The 23,907-nt window shown below is 36.8% G+C and overlaps 2 protein-coding genes across 10 annotated transcripts in view; one reads left to right on the forward strand and one right to left on the reverse strand.

Annotated features, from left to right (window-relative positions):
• LOC127809902 (MADS-box protein JOINTLESS-like) overlaps window positions 1-17,171 on the reverse strand; it is a 120,418-nt gene extending 103,247 nt beyond the window's left edge. For 2 of the 5 annotated variants that reach the window (XR_008025298.1, XR_008025297.1), the window contains exons 1-2: window positions 16,959-17,166; window positions 16,397-16,595 (exon numbers count right to left, since the gene is read on the reverse strand). Coding sequence is in view for 2 of the 5 variants with exons in the window: in XM_052349072.1 (XP_052205032.1) it covers window positions 16,397-16,595; window positions 16,959-16,965 (206 nt within the window). In the remaining 3 variants the exon portion in view is untranslated. Of the gene's footprint in view, window positions 1-16,396; window positions 16,596-16,958 lie in introns of all 5 variants that reach the window. The other 3 variants (XR_008025299.1, XM_052349072.1, XM_052349073.1) reach the window with 3 other exon arrangements.
• Window positions 17,172-19,123: 1,952 nt separating this feature from the next.
• LOC127810419 (beta carbonic anhydrase 5, chloroplastic) lies at window positions 19,124-23,907 on the forward strand. 5 transcript variants are annotated; one of them, XM_052349902.1, is made up of 9 exons: window positions 19,124-19,504; window positions 19,579-19,646; window positions 20,559-20,714; window positions 20,790-20,838; window positions 20,978-21,091; window positions 21,247-21,300; window positions 21,766-21,848; window positions 22,015-22,117; window positions 23,483-23,907. In XM_052349902.1, exons 1-9 carry the CDS (start codon window positions 19,406-19,408, stop codon window positions 23,684-23,686), a joined length of 930 nt encoding a protein of 309 aa, XP_052205862.1. In that variant the 5' UTR covers window positions 19,124-19,405; the 3' UTR covers window positions 23,687-23,907. The 5 variants fall into 5 exon arrangements, with proteins under 5 accessions (XP_052205862.1, XP_052205865.1, XP_052205861.1 ...); XM_052349901.1 differs by having other exon boundaries at window positions 19,128-19,504; window positions 22,012-22,117; XM_052349904.1 differs by having other exon boundaries at window positions 19,128-19,504; window positions 19,594-19,646; window positions 22,012-22,117.

Below are 23,907 nucleotides of genomic sequence, written 5' to 3' on the forward strand. Positions count from 1 at the left end.
TTCTGGATATTTCTAAGTCTTCTAGTGGGAAATCAATTTAGTAGGTACACTGCACAAGCAACTGTATCAACCCAAAACTCTTTTGGGCTTTTTTTTTTTTTTTTTTATCTTTTAGCATGCACCTGAGCATGTTGATAATGGTTCAATTCTTTCATTTTGATACAGCATTTTGTTAGGGCGTATAAGATAGAATGAGTTGAACTATGCCATTTTCCTTAAAAAAAATGTCAAACTCGTGAGAAGTGTATTCTCCACCATTGTTTGTCCTTAAGTATTTCAGATGAAATCCACTTTGCTTTTGAACCAAATTCTTGAATTCCTTGAATTTGGTGAACACCTCTTTCTTTTCCTTCAAAAGATAAATCCAAGTCTTACCATTAAAATCATCAGTGAAGGTTAACATATACTTATTTCCACTAATAGTAGTAGGAGTGATAGGCCTACAACGTCTGAATGTACCAACTCCAAGCAATGAGATTCTCTCTGTGAATTCCAACTCTTGAATGGCTTTCTTTGTTGTTTTCCTATGATGCATACTTTGCAAATCTTGTTGGGGTAACCAACCCTAGACAAGCCAAACACCATACTTTTATAGTTTCAAATTCACAAGGCTTTAAAGTTTAAATGGCCATACCTCGTATGCCATAATGTAGCCTCATCTTCAACAATAGTAGTCATGAGACAATTTGCATTATTGATGCTTAAATGAAGTGAGAACATCCGATTCTTGGTCATTCTCACAAAAGCAACCAAGACATTATTTTTAACACAAATGGAGAGTGTAGAATCTCTCATCTGGATGAAATAGCCTTTCTCCAACAACTACCTCGGGCTCAAATGTTGTTCTTCATGTCAGGTACATAGCATACATCAATAATATAACTTTGATCACCATTCTTTAATTCAAACATGATTTTGTCTTTTCCCTTGACTGGCTTTTGTGACGAGTTTCCAAAGGTGACCATGCCATTAAAGCCCCCATCGAGCTCCGTAAAGAACTTTCTTCATTTGCACATGTGGTTGGATGCTCCCGTGTCCAAATACAAGGTACTTGAACTATAAGTGTCTTTACAAATGAAGGTATTAACAGGTACAACATAAGAGTGCAACTAAAAGAGAAATGCATATAATATGTATTTCTAATATATCCTTGGGAATCCTTGGGGTTGGGATAATTCCCCCCCTTTTGAAAGAGTTCTTATCCCCAAGAACCTACAGCGATTGGCCACTGATCCGAGCTTTCTCTATTTGTTTTATTCTTCTTTCTTTCTTTCTTTGTTTCTCCTTTTAGGTCTATTCCTCTTCGCTTTTATGTTCCTTCTCTTTTGCTTTTCCTATCCATATAAAATGCAGCCTTTCAAAATATCTATGACCAGGTTCTCTTCTCCAATTGATATGTAAGTGTCAACAATTCCTTTGTTCTTACCACAGTCATTACGCCTTTCCTCACTCACTGAAACACGGCATCCATATCTATATTTAAACTTCGAAGCCCAAAGGTCCAAAAGTCCTAGCCTTAGGATCTCATTCCTTATAACCATTATAAGATTGTTGTAGCTTCTTATGGGTTCAATAGGTTCTGTTGCAGTTCCTAGAGAGTTCTCCTGTATCGATAGAAATTACCTAGCCTGGTTTCAGTGCCAAGATTGCCAAAAGTCGCCTGACTCTGCTTACTACCGAGATCTCTGGAATTCGCCTAGTTCTGCTTGTTGTTGCGATCGCTGGAATTCATAACTTCCTGGGTTTAGTTGGCTTGGTTCAACCTCTTACAAGTCGCCACTGTATCAATTTTTGGTTCAAGAGCCAAAAATCACCTGAATCTACTTAGCCTTCCTCATTCGACTGCTAAAAAAAATTTCAAAGTCACAGCCAAGAATCGTCGGCTCTGATACCAATTTGTCATATACCTAGGATTTAGAATGGAATTTGGGAGAAATCGACCATTAAAGGAAATTTCTAATTAAGACTTTCCTATTGTAGATTGGCTAGTTTTCTATATATAGATCTGGACAAAATGAATAATACATATATTCAGTTTTCTTCCCAATTCGTGACATGGTATCAGAGCCTTAGGAAACTTTTCATAGGCAACCTTTTTTTCCAGCCTTCATTGTCGATATCCTCCCAGCCTCCAGGCTTCATTTCTATTAGCTTTCTGGCTTCATTGTCTTTGTTTTCAACTGGCCTCAATTGCCCTCGAAGCCATCAATTTTCCTAAGTATTTTAGCAACCCAAAAAGATGTCAACCATCTCTGCCTCTACCAAAGTTATCTCCCATAACGCCGAAGAAGTACCACCAAATCCAATATCTGGCGAACTGCAGCAAATCAATGTTGCATATCGGCCTAATGGGAAGAACAATCTAAAATGGTCAAAGCTGATTAAGAGCATTTTAAATGGAAAAGGCAAGCTCAACCACATCATTGGAACTAAACCTAAGGAAGGAAATCCCAATTTCGCCTCTTGGGATGAGTAAGATTCGATGATTATGGCTTGGCTCTGGAATTCTATGTCACTATATATCAGTAACACGTGCATGTTCCAACCAACTGTAAGGGAGGTCTGGGAGTCTATTCAACAAACTTATTCCAAAGTCAACGATGTAACCCAGATCTATGAGTTCTGGATCAAAACTATGTCAACAAAACAAGGAGATAAAACTGCCACAAATTATGTAAACATGCTGAAGGGGCTATGGCAGGAAATGAATTAATATCGAGTAATAAAGATGGAGCTAAAGGGGTTGTGGTAGGAAATGGATCAATATCGAGTAATAAAGATGGAGGACAGTAAAAATGTTGCATTGCTAAAGGCATTCATTGAGAAGGACTATACATATGATTTTCTGGAAAGACTGAATACAAAATTTGATCCTGTGAGAATCCAGATCTTAGGTAAGGATAATCTACCCACTCTTAATGAAGTAGTTTCAATTATTTTGGCAGAAGAAAGTAGAAGAGGAGTGATATTGTAGACGAAATCACTCGAAGCCTTGACCATGCTGACAAAAACTACAAATCGTGGTCCGAAAGATTGGAAGGCTGAATCCAAGACAGCAAGTGGCAAAGATAAGGACTCTCTATGGTGCATCTATCATAACATTTTGAGGCACATTTGGGAGAAGTGTTGGAAACTGAATAGGAAGCCACCCAGCAAAGAGTGAGGAACCAAAAGAGGACAGAATAAGTAGCATAAAGGTCAAGCATACCAGGTAACTACACAACAAGGAGAGGAGAAAGACCCAGAATCAACAGATCTCAATAAAGAGGAGGTTGAAGGAATTTTTTGGTAGCTCTTGAGAAACCATAAGATACTTGTTCATTAGTATATTCAAGTAAGTTTCCAATCTCTCATGGTTTAACTACCTCAGGAAAGTCATTTAGAAATTCATGGATTATGGACTCAAGAGCCACATATCATATAACCCATGCCTCTCATAATTTTAGCACTTATACTCCATGTCCTAGTAATAGAAAAATAGCCACTACAAATGGTTCACCAACCATATAGTTGGAATAGGAGATATAAGAATCAGTCCAAATTTCACCCTTAAAAATGTCCTTTATGTTCCTAAACTATCCACAAACTTGGTATCTATCACCAAGCTTTCTCAAGACCTAAATTGCAAAGTTATATTTTTCCCAACTCATTGTTTATTTCAAGACCAAGGTTCGAGAATGATGATTGAACGTGCTAAGGAAAGGGACAAATTGTACTATCTTGATGTGCCTGAGACACTAGACATCAACAAGCAGAATCATTCCCTAACTCTCTTATCCATACACCATCAATCTACTACTAAAACTTGATTTGGCTCCACCATTATAGACTAGGTCTTTGCAATTATATTTCCTTTCTTGTTCAAAGGATTAGAAAATAAAACTTGTGTTTGTGAGGTACGTGAGTTATCTAAGCACAAACATTTAGCCTCCCCTATTATCAACATAAGGAGTTTAGTTCCCTTTGAGTTGATTCATAATGACATATGGGGTCCATCTCCAATTCCTAGTATTTCTAGAGCTAGCTAGTTTGTGACATTTATTGATGATTGTACTCGAGTTACTTGGATTTTTTTGCTCAAATTCAAAAGTGAAGTCAATGATATACAACCAAACTTTCTTTCCATGGTAAAAAATCAATTTGGTGTCCCAAGTTAAAAAGTTTCGTTCATACAATGCCAGGGATTACTTTAATCAAACTATGTCAGCTTATTTCCAGGGAGAAGGGATCATTCATGAGTCTTCTTATGTCTATACTCCTTAACAAAATAGGGTAGTTAAAAGGAAAAATGGTCATCTTCTCTCCACAACTTGGGCATTACTATTCCATAGAAATGTGCTAAAACAATATTGAGGGGAAGCAGTTCTCACAGCCACTCACATTATCAATCGACTTCATACTCAAGTATTGAATCTCTAAAGCCCTATGGGAGTGCTATCATACTTTTACCCATATCTTAACATCACTAACCATCTTGCTCCTAGAATATTTGGGTGTCTCTTATGTTCATATTCATGGTCAAAACCAAGGGAAATTGGATCCAAGAGCTCTCAAAACTATCTTTGTGGGATACTCTTGAACCCAAAAGGGTTATAAATGCTATCATCCATCAACTAGAAAAATTTTCATTTCAGCTAATGTTACATTTGATGAGATAACATCCTATTTTACTCAACCTTATCTTCAAAGGGAGACAACACCAGTGAAAGATGAGGATTTTTTTTCCTACTAGACCTACATGGAACCAGAACACCTTGTCTTAAGTCGGCTCCTGCTCCTAACCATGAACACCTAATACCCTTTCTAAGCTTTAACCTATAAGAATTGGAAAAATGCTATGAATGTTGAAATGCAGGCCTTGGAGAAAAACAAAACACGGGAAGTTGTAGAACTACCAAAAGAGAAGAAACCAGTAGGGTGCAAATGGGTATACACGAAAAAGTACAAAGCAAATGGGATATTAGAAAGGTACAAAGCAAGGCTATTAGTAAAAGAATACACACAAACGTATGGAATAGAATAGTAAGAAACATTTACTCCAGCAGCAAAGATGAACACGATGGAGAATCCTATTGTCCTTAGCTATAAATTTTGATTGGCCACTCCAACAATTTGACGTAAAAAATGTCTTTTTACATGGAGACCTTGAGGAAGAAATATATATGGAGATTCCCACCTAAGTACAATAGAAACATAGCTCCTAATAAGTGTGCAAGCTTAAGAAAGCATTGTATGGTTTAAAACAATTGCCTAGGGCTTGGTTTGGGAGGTTTACTAAAGTAATGCTAAATATGGGATATAAACAAAGTCAAGAAGGCCACACTCTGTTTATCAAACATTCGAGCTCAGAGGGAGTCACAGCCTTCGTTATATACATGAATGACATAATAGTGACTAGGAATGATTAGCAAGAGAGGCAGAGTCTAAGATAGCCCTCGAAAATCTTAAGTGCTTTCTAGGAATTGGGGTGGCACATTCCAAGATAGGGATTTTTATTTCTTAGAAAAAGTACGTTACTAATCTCTTAAGGTATACGAGGAAGTTGGCACGCAAACCTGCCAATTCACCTATAGATCAAAACCACAAACTTGGGGAAGCTGAGGGTGACAAAGTAGAAAATAGAAAGGCATATCAAAGACTTGTTTGTTGAGTATTAGTCTATCTATCTGACACATGCCCAAACATTGCCTATACAATGAATGTTGTGAGTCAGTTTATGCATAACCCAAAAGAAATACATCTACAGGCGATCTACAAAATATTGCACTACTTAAAGGAACTCCAGGGAAAGGAATATTATTCAAGAAGCATGCCAAGATTGCACTCGATGCTTATAACGATGATGACTATGCAAGTTCAGTGATAAATAGAAGATCTACTTCTAGGTATTGCACCTTTATTGGAGGGAATTTAGTCACATGGAGAAATAAGAAGCAAAATGTTGTGGCAAGATCAAGTGCTAAATCTAAATTCCGAGCTATGGCATAGGGTATATGTGAATTACTATGGCTAAAGATTATCTTGGAAGACTTAAGAATTGAGTGGGACGGTCCTACGAAGCTCTACTATGACAAGAAGTCAACCATCAATATAGCACATAATCCCATGAAACATGATTGAACAAAACACATAAAAGTTAACATACACTTTATCAAGGAAAAACTAGACAGCAGTCTCATTTGTATTCCATATGTGCCTTTAGGGTCTCAACTAGCAAATGTGTTTACAAAAGGAATCAACAATCCTCAATTTTGGAGATCCTATAGCAGATTGATTGAGGCAGATTCATGGGAGTTATCTTAGAAAGTTAAAGGGTTGTCAATCAAGCTGTTTTACAGATTGATTGAAGATTGATTGAGGTAGATTTGCAGGAGTTATCTTGGAAAGTTGAAGGGCTGTCAATCAAGCTGTTTTTAAATTATTTCCTAATGTATAAATAGAAGATTAGGTGTACAGATTTGGTAGGTTCTGCAAATCACTTAGAGATTATCTCCATTAGAGGAAATTTCTAATTAAGAGTTTACTATTGTAGATTGGCTACTTTTTTGTACATATATAGATCTGGACAGAATGAATAATACATACATTCAGTTTTCTTCCCAATTCGTGACAGTGTTATCTGCAACCATCCTCAATAATCAATTATGTATCTTGCTTTTCAATGCCTGGTGGCAAGAAGAGTATGGCTGGAGCTTCTTCATGTCTTCTTTGATAAGTGGTTGTTTAATGATTTCAAATCATGGATTTAGCTTATGTTAAACAGTTCGGGCTGCTAGAGAAGATATGTCGTTTAATGCTTTTACCGCATTTGGTGCAATTCTCATTAAAACTTCATGGGGATGAATAAATGAGTTTAGACTCGGTCGTATTCAGCTAACTTCTCGAGAATTATGTCGGAGATTAGAAAACCTTTTATACCTCGTATATCATCCAATAGGCTAACTAATGGATATCCCCTTATAATTAGTCCAAGGTCTTTACGAAATGGCAAAAGCCTCCTTTTAGAATACTCTAATTAAATATGGACGTTAGTTTTAAGGAGAGATTTATGTTTGGTGGCACTGTAGTGCGAAATAAGTTAGGGTAATGGGAAAGGGATTGGACTTCATCAAGTGAGGTTGCGTCTCCTACGGTACCTGAGGCTATGGTGCTAAGGCGGTCCCTTTAAGAAGCAAATATGAAATGGAGTCGGGTTATATATTTGAATTGGACTCGTTGGAAGTGGTTTCAAAGATTAATGGCAGGAAATCAAAAGAGGATTGGAGACTTCATACAATCATTGTCGGTTGCCTCTTTTTGCTTGATCGACGCCCCTTTTGGTAGGTAGTTCATGTTCATAGAAGGGGAAATAAAGTAGTTTATCATCTCGCCACTTGGAATATCAAACTCCTTCCTGTCAGCTGATTTAATTCTAAATTGCTTAAAGCACATTTTGATCTTGGATATCTAGGTTCATTTTGGTGTTCAAGCGTTAATTGTGGTGTAGGGTCTCTTGTTTTAGTCTTAGTTTGATTTTCTTGCTTCGAGTTGGGGTGCTTCTTCTTCATGTTTTGTTGTAGCCCTCCCCTTGGCTTGTTGGGCATGGCTCTTGTTTTGGGCATGTTGGCTTGTTTAGCATTTCCTGTATATATTTGGATGGTTTTGCTTATGTTTCTTACTTTAGCATGGGTCTCTAGTGCATTCACCTTCCCATGTTATGCCCTTCTTTATATATCCTAAAAAAAAAAAAAAAAAAAATCCCTCACTTACTTATCTAAGCATGATGGATGTCAATATATCATTAATCTATCAAATAATTGCCTACTCTAAACTCTAGAAAAGCCAATGGTTGACAAAGGGTCTAGTGCCATGGCCAGTCTCAAGCCTCATAAACAAGTCATGACAAATATTTGGTTTTGACAAAAAAGAAAAAGAAAAATATGATCACAAACGCTAACATGTACAAGTCATAGTGGCTTGGTTACTTTTGTGTTCGACTCGTTTGGTAAACTTTTTTTTTATTACATGCTAAACGAACATTTTTTTTAGACCTATAATTTTAGCCCTTCAAAATTTAAATGTCCAAATCTCATGTGCCAAAACCAATTTTTATATTCAAATCAAGCTTTTAAAGAACTAATCAACCACTTGATTATTTATAGAAAATATATAATTTCTTGACAGAAACTTTGGCAATCAAATTTTGACTCCAAACTATAAATTAATGCTCTTTACTTCGTTCTTCTATGTTATAATACAGGATTGACAACTATGGTCTTGCTTGATATATCTCTTTACTTTGTCCTTCTATATTACAATGTGATCTTCATATTTTCATCTTCGTATGTCCGGAATTCTGTCCTTCAGTGCTTGTTCCAAGGCTCCTAGCATCCTTTTTTATAACAAATTCTTGTATAGACTTAGTTTATTCAGAGATTGAAAACTATTTGAGCCAATCAAAAAGCAACACCTAATTACAATAACTTGCAAACTTGTTTGTTATTCTAGCTATAGATAAGTTTACAAAAAGTATTAAAAAACTATTTGCTAACTATAGATTAAATAAATAATCTTAGTCCTTTTTTTCAAACTACGGTGAAGATGTGTTGCCTTTTGATTGACTTAGTATACAATCTAACTTTAGGTAGAATGAGAGGGTTGATTGTGACTTAGTATACAATCTAGCTTTAGGTAAACTATATATGTATACATCTATTACTATATGTAAACTATATATCTATTATTAAATGTAATATTAAGAGTAAAAATAATAATATAAAATGATAAAATAATTAGCATATGTCTCATAGTTTAAGTTTGGAAATAACGATTAACAATCAACATGATATTAGAACAAGGAAATGTTCCCAATTCAAACCTCACTCCCACATGTGAGAAAGCATGTTGAGAATAAAAATAATAATTGTTAGATTTATAAGATTTATTCTCTTTCTTGTATAGAATGTATATATAGTCAATTGATGATTAGATAATAATTAGGGTAATTAGCTGAGATGTAATTATCCACATATTTGTAATTATCTCCATTATTAGCTCCATCATTGATTATAATTATCCTATAAATAATAGAATAGAGAGGCTAATCTCTCAAGTTTTTTCTCTCAATTACTCTCACATGGTATCAATGCATGTGTTGAGAAAACCCTAAAAAATCCCTTGTTGTCTCTCTTTTTCCAGCAAAACCCAAGCCCTAGTTTTTCTTCTACATGCAATTGGTCAATCCTATTGGCACATTGTCCAGTGGTATTTTCGAAAAACCAACCATACCATCATACTCAGAATCTCCAGACTGGCCAGCCCCTATTGTCGCCCAGCCATCTGCAAAGCCATGCACCACCGCATGCAGACTGCCTCCACTTCCACGCGCTAGCGTTTGTAGGCTTGTCCATTGCTGTCCTGCCTTCGACCACTCCAGATCAAACCTCCGACACCCTCTGAGCCCATCCCCTGTGTCAAAACCTGACCTCAGTAACACCATCTCTACCAGTGGTGCTTCCGTTTTAGTATCTAATGTCTCTCAAACCTTTACTGTCTCTAATCTCGAGACACCCACCATCACCACTGTCAAGTTAATAGGGTCAGCCAGCTATCTCTCATGGGCAACCTCTATCAAAATGTGGTTCAAATGACAAGGCCAAGGTTAAGCTGACCATCTTACCACAATGGTTGAAAGTGTGCAGGCAACCAAGCAGGCTAGATGAGAACAAGTTGATGCCCAATTATGCAACATCCTATAGCAGTCTATTGATCCATCAATCCTACAGCTCTTTCGCCCCTTTGAAACTTGTGTTAACGTATGGAAAGAAGCCGAAAAGTGTTATACGAATGATATCCAACACTTGTATACTATGGTCTCCAACATCAAGAATGTTAAGCAAAAGACATCCATGGAATCATATCTAGGGTAAGTTCGCACATTCGTGCAAGAATTTGATACTCTTCTTCCTTTTACTACAACCTGCACTGAACAGATTGCCCAAAGAGATAAGTTTTTCATGGTTATTGCTCTCTCTGGACTGAAACCGGAATTTGATGCCATCAAGCATCAAATCTTGACCAGGTCCACTAATCCTACCATGAATGACTCTTTCAAAAGATTGATGAATATGACAGGTGTGCATGGTATGTCATCTTCCTCTATTGTTGTTCCTCTAGCCAAATATTCAACTCTTGTGTCTCAAGCTTCCAACTTAGGAGGCAACAAAGAACGTAATAATAGTCGCCCACATCCACAGTATACTTTTTGTAAGAAAATGGGCCATCTTGAGGAAAAATGCTGGAAGAAATATGGTCAGACAACTGGTTCGCTTGTATCATCTACCAGTGTTGTTAATGCGTTTCAGAGTGATTTATAGTCTTGCCCTGTCTCCATCGGGTTCGTAGTTGTTACCTATGTCTGCAGTTAAGTGTGATGTTTTCCTAAAGTTCTAGGCCACCCAATAGTCTCACCTTGATAATCTCATTGCTTGTGTTGCTAAAGACCCATCTCTTGATCATTGGATTATAGATTCTGACACCACTAACCATATGCGTGGTAATGAACTTCTTTTCTCCTCACTTACCTATTTTGATACCTTGCCTACTATTACCCTGGTTGATGGCACCAAAACTGCAGTTAAACAGATAGGCCAAACCATACCCACCTCATATTTATCTTTAAATTATGTTTTATATGTCCTTAGTAGTCCTTTTAATTTGATTTCAGTTAGCTAGCTCACTAAAACTCTTAACTGCTTAGTCACTTTCATTCCTAACTCTGTTTGTGTACAAGACTGGGGTACAAGGCGAACAATTGGTGTCGGGCATGAGTCGCGAGGTCACTACCATTTGGTTGTGCCAAGTCCACTGGTAGCTTGCACCAGTATCACCCATTTCGAGCTCCTCCATCATCACCTTGGTCACCCGAGTCTCTAAATTCAGGAAATTGGTTCCAAGTTTATCTTCTTTATCTTTTTTCTGTTGTGAGTCCTGTCAATGTGGAAAGAACACTCATAGTCATTTTCTCCATCACATCTCCAATAGAGCTGAGTCCCATTTCTCTCTTATTCACATGGATGTATGGGGTCCTAGTCATGTTCAATCTACTTTGGGTTTTTCTTACTTTGTTGCCTTCATTAACGACTATTCTCGTTATACTTGGCTCTTCTTATTGAAAAGTCATTCAGAATTATTTTTCACATTTCAAACATTTTGTGCTGAAATAAAGACTCAATTTGGCAAAACCATTTGTATCTTGAGTAGTGATAATGCTCCAAAATATTTTTCCTCTCAATTTACAACATTTATGGCTACTCAAGGCATTTTACATCAATCTTCTAGTCTATATACTTTACAACAGAATAACGTTGCTAAAAGAAAAAATCATCATTTGATTAAGAGTACCAGAACTCTATTATTGCATGCTAATCTTCCTTCTCAAATCTGGGGTGATGTAGTTCTTACTGCCTATTATCTTATTAAGCATATGCCCTCTTATGTTCTGTAGGATCAAATCCCTCATCGTATTTTGTTTACTACTCAACTGCTTTCTTTCCTTCCCCTTCGTGCCTTTGGTTGTGTTTTGTTTTGTGTATTTTCTCTCTCTTGGACAGGATAAACTTGTTGCTAAGGCTCTTAAATTCATTTTCTTGGACAAGATAAGTTATGTAGATATATCATGTCTATTGAATTTACTTTCTAATTTGAACAGCAGTCCTTCTTCTAGTTGCTCAACCCAACTCACAATGCATTGATCAAGTTTTGTCCATTCACTTTTATTCTCCTTCCTTGTCTTTAGAGGATCCGTCTATTTCTTCTTCCTCCAATTCTTATTTTCTCACTTACCATCATCATCCTCGTCCTGTTATCAGTGCTAGCCCACCAACTACACCGACCTATGTGAACTCACTCTCTTCGCCAAACGTCCCTCCTCCCATGGATCTGGACACAGATAGTCTCCCTATTTCCCAACGCAAAAGTAAATGGTCTACTCTCAATCCTTACCCTATTTATCATTTTTTGAAGTATAACCGCCTATCACTTACCTATTGTGCCTTTGTTTCGAGTCTTTTTTCTATCCATATTCCTAAAGATACATGTGAAGCTTTATCCCATCTTGGTTGATATCAGGCTATGCTTGATGAGATGGAAACCTTGCAATCCAATGCGACCTAGGACCTAGTTCCTCTCCTGTCAGGAAAGACTACTGTTGGGTGTCGATGGATTTTTACTCCGCCCTAATGGAACCATTGATCACCTCAAAGCGTGTTTGGTCGCTAAAGGGTATACTCAGATCTACGAGCTAGATTACAGTGATACCTTATCTTCGGTGGCCAAGATGGCCTCTATTCATTTATTCCTTTCTTTAGTTGCTATGCATCATTGGTCACTCCACCAGCTTGATATTAAAAATGTTTTCATTCATGGTGACTTGCTAGAAGAAGTACACATGGAGTAACCACCTAGATTTGTTGCTCAGGGGGAGTCTAGGTTAGTTTGCAAACTCCATGAGTCACTCTATGGATTGAAACAATCCCCGCGAGCATGGTTTGGTCAGTTTAGTGTTGTGGTTCAGGCCTTTGGAATGACCCAGAGTAAAGCCAATCACTCTGTTTTCTATCGACACTCACCATTGCAACAATGTATCTACCTCATGGTTTATATAGACGACATTGTCATCGCTAGGAGTGATCAGGTAAGCATACAGCAACTAAAAGAACACCTGTTTAAACATTTTCAGACAAAAGATATGGGGCAACTTAGATACTTCTTAGGTATTGAGGTGGCTCAGTCGAGAGATGGAATTTATATATCACAAAGAAAGTACGCATTGGATATCCTGGAAGAAATTGGTCTATTGGATTCCAAACCAATCAACACTCCAATGGATCCTAACGTCAAACTCTTACTAGGACAAGGGGAGCCATTGTCAGACCCTGGGAGATATCGAAGACTAATAGGAAAGTTGAATCATCTCACAGTAACAAGACTAGACATATTTTTTCTCTGTGAGTGTGGTCAGTCAGTTTCTCAACTCCCTATGCGACTCTCATTGGGATGTTATTCTCCGTATTTTGAAGTATATCAAAAGTACACTAGGGAAATGATTGTTCTATGAGGATAGGGGACATTTGGAGATTTTGTGCTATTCAGATGCTAACTGGGCAAGATTTCCCTCTAATTGGAGATCTACTTCAGGGTACTGTGTTCTAATTGGAGGTAATTTGGTTTCTTGGAAAAGAAAAAAAACAGAATGTGCATGGTAGCAAGGTCAAGTGCATAAGCAGAGTACCGAGCCATGGCTAATGCAACATGTGAACTTTTATGGCTTAGGAAACTTCTTCAAGAATTAAAGTTGTGTGGAGCATCTCCCAAGAAACTTGTGTGTTGGCACTATATATCGCCTCAAATCCAGTATTTCATGAAAGGACTAAGCATATTGGAAATGACTGTCACTTTATCAGAAAAAAATTAGTTGAAGATGTTATTGTCACTGAGTTTGTCAACTCCAATTATCAACTAGCAAATACCCTCATAAAGTTACTCAGGGGTTCTCAGATAAACTACATTTGCAACAAGTTTGGTGCATATGATATATATGCTCCAACTTGAGGGGGAGTGTTATAAAATTTATGAGATTTATTCTCATGTATGTAGAATGTGTATATAGTCAACTAATGATTAGATGATAATTAGGGTAATTAGCTAGGCTATAATTATCACCATAATTGTAATTATCTCCATGATTAGCTCCATCATTGATTGTAATTATTCTATAAATAATAGAATTGAGAGGCTAATCTCTCAAATTTTCTCCTAATCACTCTCAACAATATAAAAAAGATACAATTAAAAGTTTTATCTAACAGCTTGTGTTTTTAGATGGAATGGTGATTAACAATTCAATACATAAAATTAAAGCCAAAAAGCAACAATACAAGCAAGAGAAAGGACTTGAATCACAACCAAAGCGAAACAGAAAGAAACCATGGGATTGGACCATGAAGAATACTAAAAAGAGATTCATTAAAGGTAAAGAAAAACTTACCATAGACAAGGAAATTACAAAAATGTAGCTTAAAAATCCCGCACACCAAAGCAATTAACTCTAGAGGGTTGTAGCCCAACAAAGGGCAAGAAATGTCCCAAAAGATCCGCAATCCACATAGCATAGTAATCATCTTGATATAATTCCCCAAGGACCAGATGGTATGGAACCAACGATGACTACATGACCAACAACCTAATCAAATGTCCCAACGTACACAAAAAGTTTCTAGGGAACACATAGCAAAGAAAATAGAAAAATCCCTTAAGTTAAAAAGTAGAGTTCCGCCACTTTCCATGGGAGATTAAGTTGAACCAAGATCACTAACCCAACTTCATTGGCATCGCCAACAACATAGGGAACAAACACAAAGAGGCTTTTTGAATTTGTCCACCAACCTCTAATGTGGAGAAGAGGTACCAAACTTCACAAGCTTTTCTCAAGGTTCCATAGTTGGAGCAACGATAGTTCCATGACAATAACTAATCAGAACAACAATACTCAAGTGACCATTTTAAGAACAGGGAAGACTTCAAGAATCCAAAGTAGGATTAAAACACAACCAGAGTAGTATTACAAGAAGGGGGAAACAAGCAATAAGCAGGATAATAGAGGGGATTGAAGCAAATCTAGCTAGCTGAATTGAGGTTAGAGAGAGAGAGAGATTTAGTTAGAGAGTGGCAAAGAGGAGGGGGGTTGTTTATTATCGATGGTTATTGTTTAGAAAGAAAGAAGGGGGAGATCAAAAGGAATGAGGAAGATTGGCAGCACAATCTGGGGTTTCGACCACTCTTTGAGTTTCACGGCGTGAGAATACTCTCCCTCAAATAACAAAATTAAACTCCTATTGTTATCGTATGTACCGAGCTTCAAAAACCTAGCAACTCATTGTTCTTTGTTACCACGTTACTGTCCATTAATGAACTACCCAATCTTTTTGTGACTTGAACAAAAACTACATGGTAGCTATCTTAATTTATAGGGTAAAACAATGGCATAGTCTTGCAAGCATTTGCTAGGGTTGCATAATTGATGGTAAACAATGCTAGCTTCAACTCGCCATTAGACTAGCAATCTATATTGAGGATTTAAGCATCATCTCAAATGGAGATTAGGACACAGTAACTGCATTGGAAGAATGAGCTGCATATGTTTGTATAAGGTATTATAAGTTAATCTTTAGGGTTTGAATGCCTTAGGGATGAAAGACTCCAGGCCTAAATAATCAATGGAAGGCTTAACATTTTTTTTAGGTGCTAAAATGGCATGAAGCCCACACAGCGAAAAGCCACCCGACACAGGGACAACAAAACACCTCCGCACAAGAGTAAGACAATCTCGGAAGGCTTAACTAATTGACTGCATGGTTTGCTGAACCATGGTGATGAGCAAGACATGGAAAGCAACAAATCAATGGGGTTTTGGAAGGACAGGAGGAACGGGAGGCTGCTGACTTCAAGTGGGGATCCAGTTGGATAAACTTGAGTAATTAAATTCCTAGTAGCAGACAATATTAATCTCTATGTTTAAGCAATAACAATACGTACCATTGTCTTAGAATCTCCTTTGCAAACCCTAGAGAATTTTGACTTGACAAAGAAGAATGGCTAAGTTAGTTGGGGTGCAAATGACTTTTCTTAATCATCCTTGGCTGTATCAATTAAGAAGGAATGCCATACTTAATGATTATGTTTTGATAATTTATTTGTCACTATTTTGGGAATCCGTACGTCTAATTAAACTGCTTAATTACTGACCGCCCAGTTTGAGAAAAATAAGCATCAAATCAAAGGCTATGAAGATAACCACAGGTTTGTAGTGCAGTACTAGTAGTTTGGCCTTGAGTTCGACATCCCGGCCGCCGCCGCCGGCCATAGCTAGGCTTCTTTCGGTGTTCTTTCCAGGTTTTATAGCTATGTCAACGAGAACAGCTCTCATATACATCCCTCAATATCTTGTGATTCGATCTCCGGACATAATAAACTCATCCAAGCGTAGGTAGGGTTTTGGCCATATCGTTATTGCCTACTGAAACTCTCTTAATGACCTGGCTAGCGAGGAGATCGATCATATATACTTAACAGCTAAGCCCAGATTCATGTATATTCAAGCGAGTAATTATAAACCCTAGAAAGGAAGAACTTGTCTCTGGGTTAACTGCTAAGCAAAATCCCCAAAACCCTAAGTCATCCCTTTTTCTCTCTCTCTCTCTCTCTCTCTCTCGGTGATGCAGTACAGGAGAAAAAACATATAGATTGATGAAGAAAGAAAGTAAAAAATAATAAAAAAAAAAAAGTTGAGGAGGAAGAGAAATGAATTAAGAAGATGGATGGAGTGTGTACGTAGTAGTAGGGAGGGGGCGAAGTGAACCTTGAGCTGGAGAACTTGAAGAGCTTGTCGGTTGAAGAGAAAACAAGGAGAGCAACCTCAGCATCGCAGAGAGTTGAGAGCTCTTGGGCCTTCTTGAAAAGCCCTCTTCTTCTTTTGGAGAAGGTCACCTGCCTCGCCGACACGTTGTCGATCTTCTTGATCTGGATTCTTTGCCTCACCATTTTAACTTCCGACAAACCTTCCAACAGGTACGTACACAAATTTTGAGTCAGCAACAATGTTCACTGGAGCACTATATATTGATAATCTAATTAAAAAAAGCTGCTGATGTTTGGATCCATAGAAAATTTAAGAAATTAAGAAGTAAATTGGGGGAAAATTAAGATGGGTTTTTGTGCTTGGATATTGGACTTGCTGTATATATGAATATTTCCAGTTCAAGAGACCATGATCCATGAACGATGAATATGAAACCAGAAGCTAGGCTACACAGAGAGAAATGAAAATGAAAAATGAAAGGGCATCTTCCACTTCAAATTCCAAATTCAAAATCCAATTAACCAAATATTGAAAATTAAGTTGGAAAGAAGAAGAACCCAGCTGATCATCAAGAAGGATATGAGACCGACCCGGGAGAGAGAGAAAGAGAGAGGAGAGGGAGGGAGGGAGAGAGAGAGAGAGAGAGAGGGAGATGAAAGCAAAAAAGAGCAGCTGAGCTGATTGACTCAGCACTAGCAGCGAAAACCACAACAAAGCTACGGCTCAAGGAAGGAAGAAAGATAGAAAGAAAGTTAATTTAAGCAGTCCTTGCATCTATACTACTGTAAAAAGGGACAGGGACAGAGGCAGACTGTGGGGCCCACTCCCACTCCACTGTGGGCGCCCTGGGGGCGCTGGGGATGAGGAGGGAGATGGGGATTGCGTTGGATGCAGCCAAATTTGTACAATAACATTTATTCATGTTAAAGCTGTATTACTTCGTTGCTGCTGTGTGTGTTGAGTAGGTTTGGTGGGCTTTCCATGATTCGCACCACTACCACTTATAAAGCTACCCACCCAATCACATTCATATTCGGAGAGAGAATGTGTTTCTGTTTCTGTTTCTAGAGACATATATATATATATATAAGTTATACCAATCTGAAATTATGATATTTTATGTGACCCATTTGAAATTTTAGTAAATAGTTTTCTAATAACAAGCCAACAAGAAGAGAGGGCGTACTTGCGTTGTTTCCCTTTGAATAAAATAGGGAATTACGGATACATACATATATATATATATATACCGTAAGTAGTGCATTGCCAAATTAGAATTTACTTCGCCGTACACGTGGATCATGACATCCTTGTACCCTCGTATCCTGTCATGTCCCCCACTCCTCTTTTCTTGTTCCTCTATTCTCAGGGTGTCGAATCCAATGAATTGCTCGAATAATCGAAAAAATAAAAATAAATTAATTAATTAAAAATTTAAAAATAAAACTAAATAATTAAATATAAAAATGATATTATTTTTAATATTTTAATATTATTTTAATTTTTTAATACAAATATCTAATCAAAATTACTAAAATTAAAAACCAAACTCAATCAACAATCGAGTCGAATTAGTAATTTTGATCAGTTATTTTGATTTAACAGAAATATTATTTATTTTTATCTCTTTCACATTATATTTAATATATACATTTATATTTTTTATGTTATAAATATTACTTGAATATTAAAAAAATAATATTTAGTGTCAAAAATAATAAGCTATATTTATTATATTTTGTTTTCAACTTTAAAAAAAATTATAAGTTGATTAAATGATTGAAAATATGATGCATTTACTATCATTTAATAAAATTATTTGAATTTTGAAAACAATATACAATAAATATATTTAGTCTAAAAATAAATACATTTATTATTATTTAATCATTATCTTAAGGGCAATAGTAAAAATGGCCCATTTATCACACAAGACAATGGCTAAATGACAATAAATGTGTCTTATTTTTAAATAAAATATATTTATTATATATTATTTTTAACATTTAAATAATTATATTAGTTGATGATGAATATATTATATTTTAAATAAATTAACAAACTAATAAAATTATTTAAATGTTAAAAGGAATATGTAATAAATATAATTATTTAAAAATAAAATATATTTATTATTATTTAATTATTGTCTTAAAGTGCACGTTCTATAAATATTAAAAATAAAGTATATTAAAGATATCTTAACAAACACTCAGTTAAAATTTTAAAAATAATATATAATAAATATATTTTATCTAAATAAAAATATACTTTGTTTTCTGCACTTCATCAATAACTAATAAAAATATTTAGACATTTAAATATATATATACATTTTTTTAAAATAAAATATATTTATTATATTTTTATTATTATTTTTCGGAAATTGTTTGATTACAATTTATATATAATGCACTTTCTTTTTTTGTACACGTGGCGAACTGTGGTTGGTTGGAGCCACCAAATAATTTCTTCTGGTGAAGCTGGAACTCAGCTGGGCGTGTTCGTCTCCAAATTGCAGCCAGGAGGATTCGGGAAGAGTCCAGTCCATCTGCCCGAGGCCCAACCCGAACCCAAACCCAAACCCAACTGACCCAAACCGAAATCCAAATCCAAATCCAAAATGGTCTGTCGCGTCTCCGCAGTAGATTGGTAATCTAAGAACGGTGGAGGAAGGAGGGAGGGGGCCAGATGAAGAAGGAAGCAGAAATAAAGGCTGAAAATGAAAGGTGGGTCTGGGTTGGGTTTGGTTTGGGTTTGGCCTTTCGGGCGAGGAAGAAAAGAAGCGTTGTTTTGTCACACAGACATAGGTTTCTCCGTCTGTGTTGTTGGAGAAGAAACAAGTGTTCTTTGATCCGACCAACGAGACATCCAGACCCACACCAACGACCTCATATGCATTTGTACAGCTGACAGCTGTTCTATTCTCTCTCGCTTTAACTATTCTTCTCAAGGCCACGCCTCGTAGCCCTTTACCAACTCAGAAAGAATTTCAGACTATCTCTAAAAATGGCTCATGCAGTGCTTCGATCTTGCTCCTTGTCACCTCTTCCCAGAAATTCTTCCTCCGCGGACCTTCCCACGGCCCCCCCGGCTTCTGCCTCTCCAGTAAGTTCTCTCTATCTCTTTACGCATCACTTCCGTCTTCTTGATTGTCGTCTTCTTGTTCTGTTTTTGATCAGATCTTTGGTTCCCAGTTCAAATTAGTGGGAATCGAGCACACCCATGGGAGATTTCTTAATTATTTCAAGTAAGTGTTTGGTCAATTTGAAAAATGAAATCTTTCTCTGCTCTGTCTCTGTTCTATAGAAGCAATTTTTTGGTTCTCTTATTTCCCTGCTGCCTCTTACCAGTTTCTTTTTCTTTTATCTGCTTGATCCTATCCTTGATTGGCTTTTCCATTTTGTAAGTTTAAATAGCTGTTGATTTTGTTTTTGATTGCTATTGACGTCTTTAGTTTTTAGTTGATTCAACATAAGTTGAAGCCGGAATGTCTAGCAGATTCAATGAGTTAAGGTTCACGTAATCTTCTGCGGCTTGAAGCTGCTGTCATGTTATAAAGATTAGTAGGAATCAGGACATCACTGGAGCATTTGCACTGGTTTAAGACCAAGATTTGCCCCCATGTTGTTAACGGTTTTGTCTATCTTGCTGCAATCTGGTTGAAATTCAATGTATGTTTCAATTTTTTTTCATACTCAAAATCTCAAATTTCAGCTAAATGGATACATCACTTTCAGAGGCCAGAAATTTCTGATTTCTTTTTTTTATTCTGCCATATTGAGAGAGAGACAGAGAGAGATTATTTTGATTGTGATTTTGTTGTGAAGTTAGAATTGATCCATATTCTGTCTATTCAATTGCTTGTGCTTGTACATGGTACTAAATTTTGACGTAATTGTCCTAATTTAGATGATAGTGGTGCTTTACTTCCATGTCCTTTTAGCAGCTCTTGGTATTCCAACTACAAAATCATAAATCCCCGGCCTAATAAAAGGGTTTAATTACTTTATTTGCTTTTTTGAGTTAACTCTTGCATTACCATCTTGTAGTTTCATATTGATGATTTTTGAATTATACACTTGGATGATTGCAAGAATGCTGAGTTATGTCTGCAGCTTTTTATAAGTGTCGACTTTAATAATTAAATTTACCGGGGCAGTCCTACATTGAGGTTGAAAGCCTCAAGGGAGTCACAGGGGCTGACAGAGCAAGTTACATACAACAAACAGAACCGTTTAGTAGAAACCCAACATGGCTCTGATCTGTTCAGCGAATTGAAACATCGGTTTCTAAGTTTCAAAAAGCATAAATTCCTGTAAGCATCATTCAATTTTGTCTCAACTGTTGAAAGGCAAACAGGTTTTATTGATCTCCGATGCTCTGTAAACAGGGACAACTTTGAATGCTTTCAAAATCTTGCCAAGGGTCAAGCACCAAAGGTGATGATGGTTTTTCTGTGGAATCATTAACCTTTTTTTTATCCTATAATATATTTTGAAACCGTTTGGAATGTGGCAATTTTCCTCAGTTTTATGCTGAAGGAATTGAGATCTCGTTAGCTGACTATTGCAAGAACAGTTTATGGTGATTGCTTGTGCAGACTCTAGGGTTTGTCCCTCCCACATCCTAGGCTTTCAACCGGGAGAAGCCTTTGTAGTGCGCAATGTAGCAAATCTGGTGCCTCCGTATGAGGTATTATGTGTTTTGTGTTTGCTGTCTCTTAGCTTTATGCTACATCTTCTCCTCCATGTGCACATATTATCATGGTGGAATGGATGTATCTGGTTGACACTCTACTTTGATGCATGTTTTCATATTTTCTTGATTTATTAAATTTTTTCATGCAGAATGGGCCGTCAGAAACAAATGCTGCCCTTGAATTTGCTGTGAATGCTCTTGAAGTAAGTTTGTTATGCCAACCGATCTTCTGGTCAAGTAGTTCTATTTTTGTGAACCATACTGAAACATGGCTATCTAGACTCTTAGTCACTACAGGTTGCATATGAAGTATCATTGACTGGGAGATTAAGATATTGGGAATTCAGAAATAATTAGCAGCCAAAATTGGGAGTTCAGAAATAATTAGCAACCTAAACATTTTGATGATCTGTAAATTGGATCAGTACACTACTGCCAGAAAGTTCTCTGCCTTCCATGATGACAAGTTCTGACTGAGCCTTATATATGTGTGTGTGTGTGTGTGTGTGTGTGTAAACTCAAGGGATTTAAACTGCCTGAATAAAGTACATATTCATTAATTCACAAAAAAAGAAAGAAAGAAAGAAAATATTCTTCATTAGTTGTTAAATAGCATTTGTTCTTATTCTTGAATTACTCTCAAAGAAAATACGAATGTACGTTTGCAGGTCGAATATATACTGGTTGTTGGCCACAGTTTCTGTGGTGGTATTCGTGCCCTTATGAGCATGCAAGACAAAGAAAATTCAAGGTTAGACCAAGATCAAGTTATTCTCTCTCTCTCTCTCTCTCACACACACACGTGTGTGCGCATGCGCACATGGGCACTCACATAGACAAGCATGCTTACAGGTAAGATACAGACATTCTGGTTCAATAGAGATGTGTTTAATTGTCTCATCTATATCTTGCAGTAGCTTTATTCAAAGTTGGGTAGTTGTTGGAAAGAATGCAAGATTAAGCACAAAGGCAGCTGCTTCTAACCTAGACTTTGAACAGCAGTGCAGGCACTGTGAGAAGGTGAGCTCACTTTGGTTTTATTGAATCAGTTTGATCCAATTAGGCATATTTGTCCAGGATTTGATATTAGGAGTTTTTTACTTTTAGTTTGTGTTTTACGGGATAACACAAAGCGGGATATGAGTTTTGAATTAAGTGCATGGATCTCACAGATCTTGATCTAGTACTAGCAGTCTATATTTAGTGTGCATTCTGTTTGAACATCTTATTGATTAAGGGATTCTCTCATACAACAAAATGTAGGGGTCAATTTCACGTACATGACTTGTAGAACTAGAAGGTAACCATCCCTGCCTCTGCCCAATACTGAAAAAGTGTTTTCATTAGTTAGCTGACTAAATTGAGCAGTTAAAATTGTCATAGAATACACTTTTAATGACCAGCACCTGTGTACTAGTGAATCCCTCCCTCCCAAATGGGTTCATGCATGACCGTCCTCATTTTGTTTTCATCTTCTCCTGTTCTTTTTCTTTAGCCTTTCCTTTTTGTGTCTCTCAAATGGGTTAATCCCTCCCTCCCATGACTGTGCCTATTCTATGTTTACCTTCTTTCTTCAAGACTATTTATTGCCCCTTTTTCAGCCCTGATGCTCGCCACTAATTTTGCCACCCTCCCAGTACCTAAGTTTAGCAATGCCATCTCTGCCAATATTAATGAAAAGTTTAACTTTGTCATGCGTTTGTAACTCCCTCCTCATCGCCATCTACTTGCATATACTTAAAGATAAAATTCCCATGTTTGTGAAAGTTTTTTTTCACTTGCACTGCTAATCTTTTGTATATGACATCTAACAGCTGTTACAGCAATTGAAATCCCTGCCTTCTTTGAAACCTCTCAAGTTTACATCATTTCACGCAACCATGAGACGTAGTTTAGTAAATATATGTATACTATATAGGTGAAAGTAACCAAATAATTTAAGTGCCGCTGTTTGCTGCAATCAGCCAAAGTTTTGAACAAGCAATTGGCATTCCACATTTTTGCAAATGCTATTTGGATAAAGTATCTATCTTGTCTGATGGTCGTGGACTAATATGTCCTTTCAGGTGTCATTATATTATTTTTTAGCTGATTTTGACACCCATGATTGCGATAGCACATATCCTACCTAATGTAGGCGAGGTTTCCCTCTGGCGCACTAAATTCTTTTCTACATTGTTGTTATTGGGCATACAAAGAGTGTGTTGATATAATATCTGGAAATGACTGATTATTTTCCATGAAAATGTGGTTCTTTGTAGTTTAACAGTGTAGAGAAAAAAAAGTAACGAGGAAGCATATGACAGTGTAACAAGTTAAGGTAGATTTTGGGTTAGCTCCTGATCCTGTTAAAAGTTGTGTTTTCTGTCTTGTTTCTCATATCAGGAATCAATCAACCGTTCATTGTTGAACTTGCTCACTTACCCCTGGATAGAAGAAAAGGTGGGGAGAGGGTTGCTTTCAATTCATGGGGGCTATTATGACTTTGTTGACTGTACATTTGAGAAATGGACACTTGATTACGAGGAAACTACCATGAGGAAGGAAACTGGCATTTACTCACTCAAAGACCGAGAAACTTGGTCTTGATTTTCCCATTGTGTTCTTCTCTCCTTTCATTTGCCTGGCTGCTGCAACTTGAATTGTACGTAGCATTGGCAGTCTTGAAGTTTTAGGGAGCTTCTTGTGGAAACCTTAGAGAGAGAGAGAGAGAGAGCTAATTAAAACACATAATGCTTATGTCGTCTTATCTGTGGGCAGTGTTGTAATGTTCATTTGTATTTGAATAAAAGATGCTGTTATTGTAGTCC

The sequence above is a fragment of the Diospyros lotus genome, chromosome 9 (genome assembly GCF_014633365.1).
Source record: "Diospyros lotus cultivar Yz01 chromosome 9, ASM1463336v1, whole genome shotgun sequence".
Classification (NCBI taxonomy): domain Eukaryota; kingdom Viridiplantae; phylum Streptophyta; class Magnoliopsida; order Ericales; family Ebenaceae; genus Diospyros; species Diospyros lotus.